The 16,550-nt window shown below is 40.1% G+C and overlaps 1 protein-coding gene across 1 annotated transcript; it reads left to right on the top strand.

Annotated features, from left to right (window-relative positions):
• Positions 1-6,468: 6,468 nt before the first annotated feature.
• EAF02_003005 (uncharacterized protein) lies at positions 6,469-9,864 on the top strand (the record flags this gene model as incomplete). Its single annotated transcript, XM_038899053.1, has 1 exon — positions 6,469-9,864. One exon carries the CDS (start codon positions 6,469-6,471, stop codon positions 9,862-9,864), a length of 3,396 nt encoding a protein of 1,131 aa, XP_038761341.1.
• Between the last annotated feature and the right edge of the window lie 6,686 nt (positions 9,865-16,550).

The following is a 16,550-nucleotide window of genomic DNA, read 5'->3' as shown; positions in this document are numbered from 1 at the left end:
CTAGAATTTATTCCATAACAAGGCAAGTATGATATGAATTGAGTGATTGGATTTATGCCAATAATTAGAGAGCTCAGGAAAACCGAGCACAACCGTGCCATGGTCGCTCCCCCTGGTTCAACAATTTCTATGTCACTTCCTATTTTTCCTTCCGCTGTCATCCTATGGCGGGAGCAAGGATCGACTCTTCGCATTCGGACCCTCTTGGTTTTGTAGGTTTCTTACAAATCCAGTCTTAGCTATCCCGTAGCTGGTACGCTTGATCCGAATCCCGAGCATCCTGCCTTCAACAGTTCAGAAGCTACTTACCAACTAATAAGCTAGGACAGAAGGAAATAACGAAAAGGACGATCACGAATCTCTGTTGTGGGGCGTGCGACCTTCTTGATGATGAAACAATCTCGTTGCCCTTGCCAAGAGCTGAGGGTTGAGGAAGAATTTTCCATCAGGGCTTCCAAACATCGTATCATGATCTCCAAATGCCAAAACAACGCCCGCCAGATCCTGCCACGCAGCCTGACTTGGCTGCACTGCACAGAGCGCGATTTGTACCGAGGTACGTCAAAGCTACAGATCCATCTTCGTCCGTTGTTTTTCCACTGCGTGCATATTGACTGGTTGATAAGGTAACGCTAACTCCCTTGACACCATTATTCATGATCCCAAGACCAACCTACCAATATCGTATGTCATCTCAGGCGGTTAGGTCTTCAAATGTTTCATTTACTCAGAGTCAATTCTGAAATCACTAGAACATCTATAATCTAGGAATAGAGGAAATCATGCTCCGGATGGGACACGGAATCAGCGGAACTATTTGATCGTTTAAAAATAACCTTTCTTTAGTAATCCAATTTACCTTCTTGTCGGGTAGGATCATCCAAGCAACGCCAGGGCCGAGGATTAGTTCAAGATTAATCTCCAAGGTCTAATCAGCAAAAGACGATTTCTGCCAAACCAAGAATCCGATAAAAAATAACCGAATTTAATGCTTCGATCCTTCTCCCCTGATGACAAGGGAGCCCCATGATAAACATGGGTTATACATTCAATAGGGAGGTCTCACCTCGTAATCTGTTGAAGTAATCCAAGCCATCGACTAATCAACAACCTGGATGAACAGACAAGGCGAAACATCAATGCTGCTTTTTTGGCTTACATGCCATGAAAAGTACATACAATGCAGGGAATATAGCACATGGGGCAAGCATCAGCTTTCTTTTGATGGGCGGGATGTGCTATTTCTATTGGTTGGGTGATGAAGGAGGCTTGAGCCTTATGACGGAAGGTTCCTGACTTCCTTGAACGGTTATGCTGATCGGTACGACGGCGTTTTTTTCTGCTAAAATGGGATAGGGAATGGTTGTCCTTGCGCTTGGACAGAATGATAGGCAGGCTCAGACAGGCTTAAACATGATTGAATGGTCGTGCAAGAAATAACGACGTGCAAATGCGATGTTTACATCATGTGTTCAAAGAGGCATGTAATATGATGGGTAGTATGTTGAGACGACATCGAAGAGGAGTCATCTTTCCCAAGTTCTGAGTGGACATAACCTTTCTCAGGTAGGATTGAGATTGAGGGGCAAGAGGGGAAACTCTATTTTGATTACTCTATCGAGGTTATCGATGCTGCGTCTTCGCTCCACTATGGTACAGGATGTGATGTGAAGGGTAGAAGCTCCGCACACACAAGATGGATTCAAGCGTAAACATGCTTCTCGTCCCAAGTGACCTCCAGGTGATCCATGGTGAAAGCGCTCGAATACTGACACTTACCTATGAGCTCCATCTCCGAAGTTCGACTGCGATGGAAAATGGCACTTGTACACGAGAACGTTTCTCATGGTCCATTATCGCTCTTCTTATCTCCATATAATCTTGCTGCATGAACTCACTCTAGTGCCCTTGTATTTATATCTTTCTAACCTTATCCATCTTTCCAAGCGCGTCATGCTACACCCAGGTAGCCTGTAAGTAATAACCCTGCTTGCAAGCTGGGAAGCTGTGTAACAGAGACTACTGGGAACGAATCGCTAGCAGACGAGCACGGAAAAAAAATAATATGTGATACATAATTCATAGATAGAGTACAAGATTGAGATATCTATCTATCTGTATCTTCCGAATGTAATCAGAGCATCGCAGACACACACTTGTCCCCGAGCGAAACATTAAGGATCGCATCATTTCGACGCCAAGCCAGAGGACGAAGGAACGAGAGAGCGAGCACGGTGCCGATTTGGTACTTGCGAAGACCCGAGAAGGGCTGGGAGATGGGGCTGTTCTAATTACATGTGGTCTCGTGAGTGTTTCTTCTGCAGAGCAAGTCAGTCGAACTGGTGGTCGGTATACTGTATGCACAGATTGAAAATTATTTTTCGAAGCGGTGAAGGATGGGGGTTCGAAACAAATGGACGATTAGGCACAGCGGCGGGGGAGAGGGGGGAGGAGAAAATGTCGCTTGCTCGAGGTGCGCGAGGGGTAATTAATGATTTGTAATTGGATCCCGTTGATAACACCGTGTGTGCCAACGAAGCAAAATGCTTCGTCGGTTTTGATTTCATGATTGATTCCCAATGACAACGTTATATGCCATGTTCCTACTTTTTCTACCTAACCTGACAGTCACCGTCCCCCTGTTGATGAATGTGACCACGAGACCTACTTTATCACAGGTGAGCAGCGTCTAAATTTCCTACGGCGCGATGCTGGAATACCTTCGGGGGATTCGGTTGGTTGTTGATTGAATGGGATGAGATGGGATTAATGAAATGGAGAATGCTGTGGCAGTGAAATTGAGACAGGGTAGGAGAAATTATGGTCTGTAGCGAGTAACATCATTGCAGTATTTCCTGTGCATATTGCACTGCACCGCACTGCGCAATGGACGGTGTAAATGATGAGACGATGAGACGATGAGACACTCCTGGTCCCTTCTTCTTGGGAACTTGAGGGGAGGGGGATTCGCTGGGCTTCAGATCCCAATCGCGATGTATGCACGCAATAGTTGTGTACGAATGATGTTGGGTTTGGCTTTTGCTTCTTTTCCATTTGCTCACGATATACGTTGCTCCAGAAATACGATGGGATGTGATTATTGTATAGCCCCAGAATCCTCATGCTTATTGACGTCTCCATTTCCATTTGAAGCAATTGATCTTGGATTCTAACCTGCTTTGACTTTGACATACGTGTTGAGATTACTCACTAGAGTTCATCACATCTACTTTGAGCACAGCCAAATACACCTCGCTCACATCTCATCGTGCCATCTTGCCTTGGATTTGTAACCTGTTCCCTCAGCCATCCCAAACGAAGTCAGGATAAACTCATCACTTGTACCCAGCTATCTACATCCATCTAGCATACTGTCTTTCCACCCTTCAATTTACGAATTGCATCTATTCCGAACACATCATCGAGAGCCTTGTTCCTTGCATCTCAACCCTCCCACTTCGATCGACACGCGCTCCAGCGGACCAGACGGCAGGAAGCTCAAAGTCAAATCCAACACCAAGGCTTACTTAACCTTTGATTTTCGTATATTGACCTATCTGCCCCTTACGAATCACATCTTTGGACCAAAGACAAATTATATAGCGATTTACAGCACTCCACTTATCACATGCACAAGGCGTAATCAAGCAGCAAGTAAAGCAGTCAGAAGTTAAAAGCCACCCGCTCGTCTCGTCTCATCTCATCTAATCTCGCCTCGTCTCGAAAAGGGTCCTGGATCCATCGATCCATCGATAAGAAGAAAGGCAACCTAGCGATAGAAAAATTGGAAGACGGAAAGGAAGAAAGAAGCCAAAACCAAAACCCAAGATACTTTTCCGGAAAAACGAATGAATGTGAAAATCGACGAGTAAAACATCTGGAAAAATAGCTCTCTCCACTTCCATCATTGGATATCCATACATTAATCTACCCATCTACCTTGCCCAGCAAATACATTCCCAGAGCACGCAGCACGCACGACCTATTCATTATTGATTGATTGACCGACTGCGACACATCATATTGGACCCAAACCTTTCGATATTACTTATTTCGGTAGCCACCTCCACGGCGTGGATATTTTTCCAGATTACGGAGCCGCGAGCAATTCTCATTATCAATTTGTGTCAAGGGCTGCTCGCCGCGCGCCGCAACGCAGCAAAGCACGACCAGCAAAAACTGGGAAACTGTCAATCCAATCCCTGATGATCAATCGCGTCCCAAAGTTAAAAGGATCAAGGTCGGTTTGGTAGCGTCCTTTATTACTACATTACCTAGTGTTCAGAGCATCGACCCGAAGCAGCCTTAGATCAGCCTGACCATTCGGATTCATTGGCTTCTTTCCATCTTTCCATCGACGAAGTGTAGCTTAGCTACCGAGTAGGTACTTGATTGAGGATATCACTACCGCGACCTAGATATACATCCACACTTCCTTCTGAACGAACGATTTCTTGGGCACTACCAAGCCACTGAAGTAATTTAGCTCTTGAGTGGCTCTCCAAGATCGTAACTCAAGTCCAATATCAGAGGTACCGAGTGAAGGGAAAACTTGGGTCTTGGGTTAATCATCCATTGATTCGTACACCCCAATCACTTACTATCTAGCTCCCCAGGGTAGTAAGAAGAAGAAAAGAAAGAAAAGGACGAACGCATATTAGGATTAACGTTTGGATTGAAAATACTAAGGAGAGGAAGAGAGGGGAAAGAGAAATAAATCATCATCGTCACATCATCATCATCACATCATCATCATCATATCATCATCATCATCATAATTATCATTTCCAATCATCACTCCTTATCTATCAATTCTTCATTCATTTGTTATTATTATCCATTCATTCACTTACTTACTACATACACACGGAAGAAAATCCCCGGCATTGTTGACCTCACTTCTTCCTTTGTTTCCTGACACACATCCATCATATCCATCATCAAATTTACATTCCTTTCCTTTCCTGCGCGAAGAATCCCCCAGAATCCAGCGGCAGAAAGATCTCACGCCAGAAGAAGAAAACGCACAAACTCCAGAATTAATTCCATTACATCATCCACTATTATTCCTGCATTCTTCTCTCCTGATCCTTCCTTTTCCATCTCCAAGGGGGGAACATCGACATTCAGAGAAAAAGACCAGGGGAGAAAAGAAAAGGGCAATTTACCATCGCAATCCGAAAATTCAATCCCAATCCACATGCATTTTTTTCATCCTACCTTTCCATTCCATATTAGCTCTTGAGCATAATCACCTACTGCACCATACCGTCGGCTGTGCCCCAGCTTTTATTATTTGTGATTTTATTTTTGAAATTATTTTTATTTTATTTTATTACGATTATTATATTTATTATTACATTTATTACATTTATTGCATTTATTCTTTTATTCTTTGATTATTCTTTCTGTCCTGCAGGCCTGGGATTCTGGGATTCTTTGGCGAACCAGCAAGCCATCACCCTAACACGACTTTTTTCTTAACATTACCTTATTACCTACTTATTACTACCTACCTACATGCTGGGTATCGGTACAGAATATTTACTCTGACATCCACTCGCCCACTCATCTACTCATCCACTCATCCACTCATCCACTCATCCACTCATCCACTCATCCACTCATCCACTCATCCACTCATCCACTCATCCACCTAAAAAAAGACAACCCATCTGCACCATCTGCACCATCTGCACCATCTGCACCATCTGCACTAAGAAGTAGCCTTACTATCTTATTACTACCTTGCTACCTTACTACCTTGCTACCTTACTACCTTACTACCTTACTACCCTCCTACCTTACTACCTCATTATACTACTACTACCTTGCTACCTTATTACTACATCCATACCTGCACACAACCACCCTCCATCGCACCTTCCACCCACCACCATCCACCCACCACCATCACCCAAAAAAATAAACCGAAACTTAAAATCCCCCCTCTCTTCCCCCCCCCCCCCACCACCACCCACTACCATACACTCATACTTATTACATACATACAACCCTACAACCCTTCATCAATCCTAGTCGAACACGCAAAATTTCATTCCTACACAACATCAAGGTATCGAAATAATTCAAAATAATTCCCAATTTGGTCACCCACTTCGACGATTCACTGCGATCAAATGCAACATCTTCCAGATCCGACGTCTCATTGAACAACCCAAAAACATTCCACTGGATTTAAAATTACTCAAAAGGAATTCAAAGTTACATGTGTGCGCGCATCCAATCGATTCCCCTATCGACATCAGACAATCCATACCTGCTGCAAAACATCCGACTCATCCATCACCACCCACCACTTGACCACTCGACCACTTTCTCCAATTTCTCAAAAGATATGCGCTCAATTATATTTACATGGTATAGTGTTCTCAACCCCGAGTTCAGCTATTAGTTGATCACACGAACCTGCGCCATTGGACAATTCATTTCCATTTCAATCCCAATATGAATGACGCTGAATCTTCTTCCAAGATGTCTTCTCTTACTTCGAGTCCCAACCTGACTCCTACCACCTCGAGACCGCCCACGCAACAACAATCTCCGCACATGTCCCCATATCCACAGAGGTCATCCTCCCTCAATCGAAGACGTGGTATCTCGCGTGTGCGAACCGAATTCCTTCCCACCATTTCTTCCGCTCCCACCGTTCCCATGTCGGCTTCCTCGGTCACAACCTCGAGCTCTGTACAAGCATCGCCAATCATGTCACCCGAAACCAGTCAAATCATGACCAACAACTCCTCGCTACAAGTATCGCCCGAAGGCCCACGAGGGCGTGAACCTGAGTATCGCCTTCCCCCTTTCGAACCTCTCCCCGACGCAGTAGTCTCGAGGAAACACAGTCAAACTGCCATGGCCGAATCATTCAATGGCAATCGATCACAAGGGTTGATGAGGAGGTTATCGAACAAGATCTCAAGACGACAGTCGACAAACACAAGTCGGGAACAAAGCGCTGGACCAGTCATGTTGCGACGTCGAAGTGACAGTACCAATACGGCCCCAGATTCCAGACACTACCTAATCAACTCGGATTCCGACGAGGATGTTCACGAGGATACCATTGAGTGGGTGGATTCGCCATTAGGTATCGAAGGTCTTACCGGTGACTATCCAAGTTCCAATGCATCGTTCGCTTGCTCTTCGACAATGACTGGCGGCGGCAACGCAGGCCTCGCATTCGGACCTGTCATACCTACTGTTCTTCTTCAAGGCACCACAATGATCAAGATCACAAAGAAGAAGAGAAAGGTTCTTACATTTGTTCTCGAAGATGAAGCGTGCAAAGTATCGTGGGATAAGACGAGGCCCGCGAAAAGCTTCCTCATAGACAACATCAAGGAGATTAGACTGGGATCTGACGCTCTTAACTATCGCGAGGAATTCAAGGTTGACTCTCAGGACGAACCTCGTTTCTTCTCCATCCTCTATGTCGTACCCGACAATAAGTCGACCGGACGCTCAACCAAAATTATGCATTTGATCGCACCCGATGAACAAACATTCGACCTGTGGACAACAACCCTTGAAGCTATATCTAAGCATAGATACGAAAACATGTCAAGTCTTGTTGCCTTTAACGAAAAGGCCGTCAGGAACTACTGGCGTGGCGAGATGACCAAGCAGTTTTCCGACGTACCTCATGCCGAAGATGAAGAGGCTCTCAATTTCGAAGGAGTCGAGCAGCTTTGCAAAAACCTTCACATCAACACTTCCTCCAGGTTCTTACGTGAGAGATTTCAACAAGCAGATGCTACCAAGTCAAAGAAATTGAACTTTTCCGAATTTCAGGAATTTGTAAAGCTCATGAAACGAAGAGGGGACGTTTCCGAGATCTACAAAGATCTCGCTGCTGACAATGTCAAAGGAATTACCCTTGAAGAGTTTATTAACTTCGTCAATGTAGTACAAGGGGAAAATGTTGAGAAGGACCGAGCGAAGTGGGAATCCATTTTCGCCAAATTTGCCCGTCGATCAAGATCACGAGATCAGCCACTTCAAGAGGGTGAGGCTGCACGAATGAGTGAAGAAGCTCTAGCCACTTTTTTCACATCCGTTCATAACGTTCCTCTCGAGACTGTCCCCGAAACCTTTACTCTCGATCGTCCTATGCATGAATACTTCATTTCTAGCTCTCACAATACCTATCTTATGGGGCGACAAGTTGCTGGGGAATCGAGTGTTGAGGCTTACATATCCGCTTTAATCAAAGGTTGCCGATGTGTTGAAATTGATTGTTGGGATGGAAAGGACGGGCGACCGATTGTCAATCACGGTCACACCATGACCAGACCCATCATGTTCTCGGATGTGATGTACACTATTGCGAAATATGCATTTGTCAAATCACATTTTCCACTTTGGATTTCTCTAGAGGTTCACTGCAACGATGCCCAGCAGGCAGCTATGGCTCAGATTATCAAAGAAGCGTGTGGTGATTTACTAGTCACAGAGCCTCTTGATCCATCATCGCAGGAGCTTCCTTCGCCCTCTCAATTGATGGATCGGATCTTAATTAAAGTCAAGAAACCCAGAATCTCGGATGAAACTCCCCCCAAGATCAATGGCCGGTCTCGTGGCAACAGTCTCAGCTCACCTCGTGTCTATCCTGCAGGACTCGATAACTCAAGCATTTCCAGTGGCTCACTCTTGCCCCCACCAACTTCAAACCCGAGTGGAAGCAATATCAAGCAAAATATTCGAAGGACTGGAACTGATGAAACTACGAGTAGCAGCAGTAGCGATAGTGAAGGCAACGAAGACAGACCCAAGGATAAGCCCAAGACAAGCAAGATTGTCAAGGTCCTCGGAGAGCTTGGTATCTACAGTGCTGGGGTTAAATTCCGTGGTTTCGATGATCCAGAAAGCAAAGCTTACAATCACATCTTCTCATTCATGGAGTCTACCTTTGACAGGAATAGCAAGACGCAAATTGATCGCCGAGCGATGACCCGACACAACATGAGATATCTCATGCGAGTGTATCCTAATGGATGGCGTGTTGCATCTACCAATTTTGATCCCCTCAAATACTGGCGACGAAGCGTTCAGATGGTGGCTCTCAACTGGCAGACTCATGATCTCGGCATGCAAATGAACGATGCTATGTTTGCAGGGGGAACTGATCAATCCGGTTATGTCCTCAAGCCAAGCGAGCTTCGAGAGATTAAAATGCTTCCTAGTGTTCCAGAGGAAGCAGGAGCTGATCATGTCAAGAGAGAACGCAAAAATGTTAACTTCTCAATCGATATTATCTCTGCTCAACAACTCATGCGTCCAAAGGGTCTTCCTTCTAACCGTTCTGTCGATCCATATATTGAAGTCGAAGTTTATCATGCTGATGATAAGAGCAAGGAGACTAAAGGTGTCATTGGTGAAGGTGGTCTTGACGCTTCTGCTAAAGATGGCTCTTCTGGTTTAGGAGCCCCTCACAAGCGTCGTACACACATCGTCCAAGAAAATGGGTTTAACCCAGTCTTCAATAAGAAATTCAATTTCGCTTTAACCACTAAATTTCCAGAGCTCGTTTTTGTTCGCTGGACTGTTAGATGCTCATCGGACGGCCACAGTTACAACGATAAAACCTTACCTCTGGCTACATATACTGCCAAACTCAGCAGTCTCAAACAAGGTTACCGTACTTTACCTCTTTACGACACAAACGGTGATCAATTCCTCTTCTCCACACTCTTCTGTCGTGTCAAGATTGATCCAGCTACAAGCATTTATGTCAATGCTGAATCAAACGAAAGCGTTGGAGTACTTAAGAGTCTCGGTCGTACCGTTTTCAACCGAACGCCTCTTTCACCAAGACCTTCCGTCGACAGCAATCATCAATGATCCCAACTTACTTCATACTTCAACAATATTCGATTTATCTGTACATACTATATCAATTGTAATATATATCATGTGGGGCGTTTGTATCAAAAAGGCGAGATACCATATTACATTTCAATTTCTTTGGACAGAAGCAGTCATCAATTCTTTGGTTCAGCAATTCCGATTTCATATGGCGCATCCAGGACGCCTTGAGGAGTTTAATCGATCCACATTCGACTTTGTTTCTTTTCACGCGTTTTCTTTTGAGCGAGGCGCAACTTTTATTTCGGGAGATCAACAAAGGATACCTACTTGAGCATTCTGCGATTTACAATATCACAGCATAAGGATTATGATTTCATTTTGAAAGGGCGCGGGTGGCATTCACATACATAGGGCTGGGATATTAAAAGTGGCTCGCGCTGCGCGTTTTTGCTAGCGATTGCATTTTAACGGGGTCGGGCATCTGCATACTCCACAGTTTGGTGTGAATGATTTATGTCATTCTCCACCAAAAAAAACAACTCCACTCATTTAATTCTAGAAATTCTCTTTTGTTTTTCTTCTTCACTCCGGTCACATGGTAGTTAGCGGGCATACTACATCTTGCTTGTTTTTTTTTCTCTTCAAGGGATTCTCCTCGCATCAAATATTTCGCGGGTCGAGTTCTTGGGATGGCATAGGACTGGATGGGATGGAACTGGATTGCACGGAAAGGAGCATGGCGGAAGCATATACGAATCTGCTGGACTGGCTCTATGCGTTTTTTTTTTGTTTCCTTTACCTGGAGCTTTATGATGGGATCGTTATTTTGGCGTTTCATATCCTGGGGTTTTGGTATTTTTCTTTTGTAATGGATCCTTTTGCATTCAATGGATGGATGGATGGGATAATTATATGACGGCCTGGATCTGGGAATTTGCAGTGTGGGGACATTTTCTGTTGTATACACATAAGACAGACTTGATTGCGGATGTGGTTGACATTAAAGATAGCTTTGACAAGCTGGATCTTGATCTTGATCTTTTAGCTGCGAGTTTTCAGCTTATGTGAGGGAGACCTTTTGTGGTTCGGGAAGGATTTGGGAGGGTTTTATTGTTTGGGTGGCTGATAGAATGTGGATGGGTGGAATTTGATAGAAAGAGAGAGAGTGTGTGAGAGATGGAATGAGATGAGAATATGAAAAGATGAATTTTCTTTGGGACTTGAGAGATAATTATAAGCGGTTGAGAGAAGTAGGAGAATAAACAATGGAAATCTTTCTGAGCCATATAATAACTATCTGCCGATCACTTTTTTGGTGTGATTTAGTGGTGTGATTTAGTAGTATGATGTGATGTACTGTACGTAATGAATAATAGTGTCTATCATACAATAGATGAATATAAATAGATAGTTATTATTCTTCTTCTGCTAACTTCTCAAGCGATTATTTTTAGGGATTCTTTTCTATTAATATTTATAGAAGTACGTACCTGAGGAAAAGAAAATCACGTTGAAATATAATCTTACGATTAATTTTTTATTACTAGATTAAATGAGTTAGTCATACTATTAACGTGGTTTATCAGTGCGTGGCCCATATCAGTGAGTGGCCCACTTTCACCTCAATTCGGACTCCCTCATTTCAATATGCATTTTATTAATAATCTATAATAGATTCGAATAATAAAGAAGCCTGTATATTATGTTGCTATTAGTAATTATGCAGAAAGATAAGAAGTTAAATACTTGAAAGGCTATAATATTATATAATATCCTACAATCAATATTACAATATAGAATTGATAATATACCTCCTTATATAGAAAATTTAATCTAAATCTCAAAATCTCTTGAAATTAGAAGAGGAAATTATTATTTAGTATATAATTGATATGGATTCGAGAAGTTTTATATCTAAATAAAAAGAAATGAAAGATATAGCGAATTATATTCTTAAATCTCGAGATATAAAAAGAATTGGAAAGCTTTAGACTTATCGATTTATCAAACATCATATAGAGCTAAAGATACATTTTAAATATATTTATAACTTTCAAAAAGCTTTCTGCAAAGATCCTATACTTATTGAAAACTGATTCCGACTTATATCGAATATACGAGCGAAATATGGTATTCTCGATTGCGATTTATGGAACTTCGATGAAATAGGCTTTATGATGGGAATAATAAGTATTGGTATAATTGTTATTGATATTGAGAGATACGGCAGAAGTAAAGCTATATAATCAGGCAATCGAGAATGGGCTATAGCGATTATATGCAGCAATAGTGAGGGAGATATTATACCTCCATTTCTAATAGTTCAAAAATAGGTGTATCTTTCTAATTGGTATACAGAAACCGATCTTCTTGTAGATTGGGCTATTAAATCTATAAGCAATAGGTGGACGAATAATGAGATTAAATTAGAATGATTAAAATACTTCAATAAATATATAAGAAATCGAATTAAAAGCAAATACAGAATACTAGTATTGGATGGATATAAAAATTATAAATCAATACTATTCTAGAATTATTGTAAAAAGAATAATATTAAATATATATATTTATTATTATATTCAAGTCATTTAATCTAGTCTCTTAATATTAAATGCTTTAATATCTTAAAACAAGAATATAATATATAAATTGAGAGGTTTATAAAGATATATATTAATTATATTTCAAAGATTGAATTCTTTATAGCTTTTAAAGCTACATATCAATAATCAATTACAAATTAGAATATAAAATCAGGGTTTCGAGAAACAGAATTAATTTATTCAATTCTAAAATAATACTTTCTAAATTAAATATTCGAATTCATATATCTACTCCTTCTCTTCCTAATTCAGAATCTTAGATCTTTTAAATACCTTATAATCCTACAGAAACGCTTTTTCAATCAATACTAGTTAAATCTCGAATAACTCGTTATCAATCGAGCTTTCCTATATTTTTATTTGAGATTGTATTAGCTTTAACTAAGGGTATAGAGAGATTAGTATATAAGAATACACTTTTGAGTATAGAGATTTGTATATTTCGAAAGACAAATGAGGCATTAAGTAAATATTGATACACAAAAAAAACCCAATTATATTAAGGAGGAATACTTACTGGATAGAAAGCTGTAGATATATTATTTCAATAAGAGATTGATATCCAAATTTGATATAATAAATATCAAAATAAAGGAAATTCTAATACGGAGATATCCTTTAGTTGATATTGTAACAAATGTGGAAAGATAGGTTATAATATAAGAACCTATAAAAATGATATAATAGATTTTAGATTATTAGATTTATAATAGTTTTAATCAATTGATTCAAAGATTGTTAAGAAATATGAATTTGAAAGTATAACCATTGCGGTGAAGTGGGCTATTCCCTGCTCTGGCCCCGGCCCTGCTAACTACGTTATAGTTATTTTCAATTTCTCTTTGCTTCCTATTGGTTTACTCTTCCTTTACATCTACTTAATTCATTATGCTCATTTCTGCTGCTTCCTTTCTGCTCTTCCTTTCATGCTGCATTCCTTTCTGCTTGCGTCCTTTCTGCTGCGTACAATTTCATCCTCATTGCTGTCTACCTGTTGCTTTCTACTGCTATGCTTTCTCCCTCCTGCTTGGCTTTATAATGATGATTCTATTAATGATTGATGTCACGGACTTCACCGTCGATAGTGTAACCCTACAGTATTAATCCTAGTACTCCTCCGGAGTACTCATTCCCATGATTACTAAAACTATTTCACTCAGTTCATTGTGTACCCTATATAACTAATTAGGCGACTCCATCGCCTGATCAGGGTATATAAAGCAGGTATGATCCTTATGATCACACCTCAAGTCAATCTAGTTTATTATCACTCTATATACCTATCTCCTGATCAAAGTGACCATTAGACATAGCTATTACCTCCGTGATAATTGATTTATAATGATTGATTTATAATGATTGATTATAATGATTGATTTATAATGATTGATTTATAATGATTGATTTATAATGATTAATTTATAATGATTAATTTATAATGATTAATTTATAATGATTAATTTATAATGATTAATTTATAATGATTGATTTATAATGATTCATTTATAATGATTGATTTATAATGATTGATTTATAATGATTGTGTCACAGGGTGACACTAAGCCCTTTCTGTCCTGTTCTGTCCTGCCTATATATGTGAGAGTAAGGTAGAACTTTCAGTTCTACCTCCTAGTCTTTTGGGTGTTTAGCTCAGCGGTAAAGCTTCTGAATACTCCCAGAGGTGATCCCGTGACAGATTGATTTATAATGATTAATTCATAATGATTAATTTACAATTATTAACGTATATTAATTAACGTATTTTGAGATTAGTATTTTGAGATTAGTATTTTGAGATTATCTTAGATAAGAAGATTTTCATATAGAGACAGGACAGAGAGATATATATATAGTATCACGGAGGTAATAGCTATGTCTAATGATTACTTTGATCAGGAGATAGGTATATAGAGTGATAATAACTAGATTGATTTGAGGTGTGATTATAAGGATTATATCTGGTTTATATATTCTGATCAGGCGATGGAGTCGCCTAATTAGGTATATAGGGTACACAAATGAACTGAGTAAAATAGTTTTAGTAATTATGGGAATGAATATTCCGGAGGAGTACTAGGATTAATACTGTAGGGTTACACTATACGGTGAATTCCGTGACATATAAATAGATAGATAGATATAACGTGGTTTATCAGTGGGTCGGCCATATCAGTGGATCGGCCACTTTTACCTCGAATTATTATTCTATTTTCGACACGTGTTTTCTTCATAACTAAACATGGAAAGTCATTCTAAAGAGCACGTATAATCTTAGCTATTCAGCTATCGAATCAAATAAAAAATTGACAATTCGAAAGGCAGCTCAGCTCTATGGTGTACCTCGATCTACATTGGGTGATAGAATTCGAGGTAAACCTAATATGGCTGAGAGTCGACCAAAAAGTCATAATTTGATTGAATTGGAAGAGGAGGTACTTATTCAATATATACTTGATATGGATAGCAAAGGATTTTCATCTAAATTGAATATTATTGAAAATATAGCGAATTATATACTCGAAATGCAAGAGGCAAGGAAGATTGGAAAGCTTTGGGCTTATTGATTTATAAAACATTATACAAAATTAGAAATACGTTTTAATTGCGTTTATAACTTTCAAAAAGCTTTCTACGAAGATCCCAAACTTATTGAAAACTGATTTCATTTAGTTTCGAATATGCGGGCAAAATATAATATTCTCAATTACGATTTCTACAACTTCGACGAAACTAGCTTTATAATAAGTATAATATATCCCGGAATGGTAGTAACTAATGCTGAACGAAATGGCAAAAGCAAGGCAATATAATCAGACAATAAAGAATGGTTACAGCAATTATATGTGATAATGGAAAGGGGGAAACTATATTACTATTCTTAATTGTATAAAAACAATATTGTCACGGGATCACCTCTGGGAGTATTCAGAAGCTTTAACCGCTGAGCTAAACGCCCAAAAGACTAGGAGGTAGAACTGGAAGTTCTACCTTACTCTCACATATATAGCAGGACAGGACAGGACAGGACAGAAAGGGCTTAGTGTCACCCCGTGACAAATATCACTTTTCTAATTGATATACAGAAAGCGGTTTTCATGTAGATTAGGTTATCAAAACTACTTCTAATGGATAGATGAATAATAAAACGAAACTAGAATAACTAAAGCATTTTAATAAGCATATAGTTTATTAAATAAAGAGCAAATATCGAATATTAGTATTAGATGGATATAAAAGTTATAATCAATACCTTTTCAATTATACTACAAGTCAAATAACATTATAGCAATCAAGCTATCACTATATTCAAGTTATTTAATTCAACTATTTGATATTGACTGTTTTGGTATATTGAAATAGGCATATAATTATCAAATTAATAAATTTATTAAAACTTATATCATGTCACGGGATCACCTCTGGGAGTATTCAGAAGCTTTACCGCTGAGCTAAACGCCCAAAAGACTAGGAGGTAGAACTGGAAGTTCTACCTTACTCTCACATATATAGCAGGACAGGACAGGACAGAAAGGGCTTAGTGTCACCCCGTGACACCACCCCCCTCCTTAAGGTATGGTCTCCATACCATCACCTACTAGGAGGTTTCAGGATTCAGGATTCTGGATTCTAATGCCTCAAGCATTCAGACAGGCAGACAGGATCTATATATGCTAGCCCCCAGACCAATGGCCTGTAAGCTATAAGTGGGCCCCCCACACAGCTCCACTTATAACCAAGGGTAGTTCTACCTAACGTCACGGGATCACCTCTGGGAGTATTCAGAAGCTTTACCGCTGAGCTAAACGCCCAAAAGACTAGGAGGTAGAACTGGAAGTTCTACCTTACTCTCACATATATAGCAGGACAGGACAGGACAGAAAGGGCTTAGTGTCACCCCGTGACATATCAATCATATCACTAAGATTGAATTCCTTATAGCTTTTAAAACTACATATCAATAATCAATTACAACTTAGAATATAAAAGCTGGTTTTCGAAGAGCAGATTTAATACCATTCGATCCTCAAGCTATATTCTCGAAATTGGATATTCGGATTCATACACCTACCCCTTCATCCATTAATTCAAACATTTGGATCTCTCAAACACCTC

The sequence above is a fragment of the Botrytis sinoallii genome (assembly GCF_014898435.1).
Source record: "Botrytis sinoallii strain Bc 23 chromosome Unknown BSIN_004, whole genome shotgun sequence".
NCBI classification, from domain to species: Eukaryota; Fungi; Ascomycota; class Leotiomycetes; order Helotiales; family Sclerotiniaceae; genus Botrytis; species Botrytis sinoallii.
This window is presented reverse-complemented; position numbering and strand designations above follow the sequence as displayed.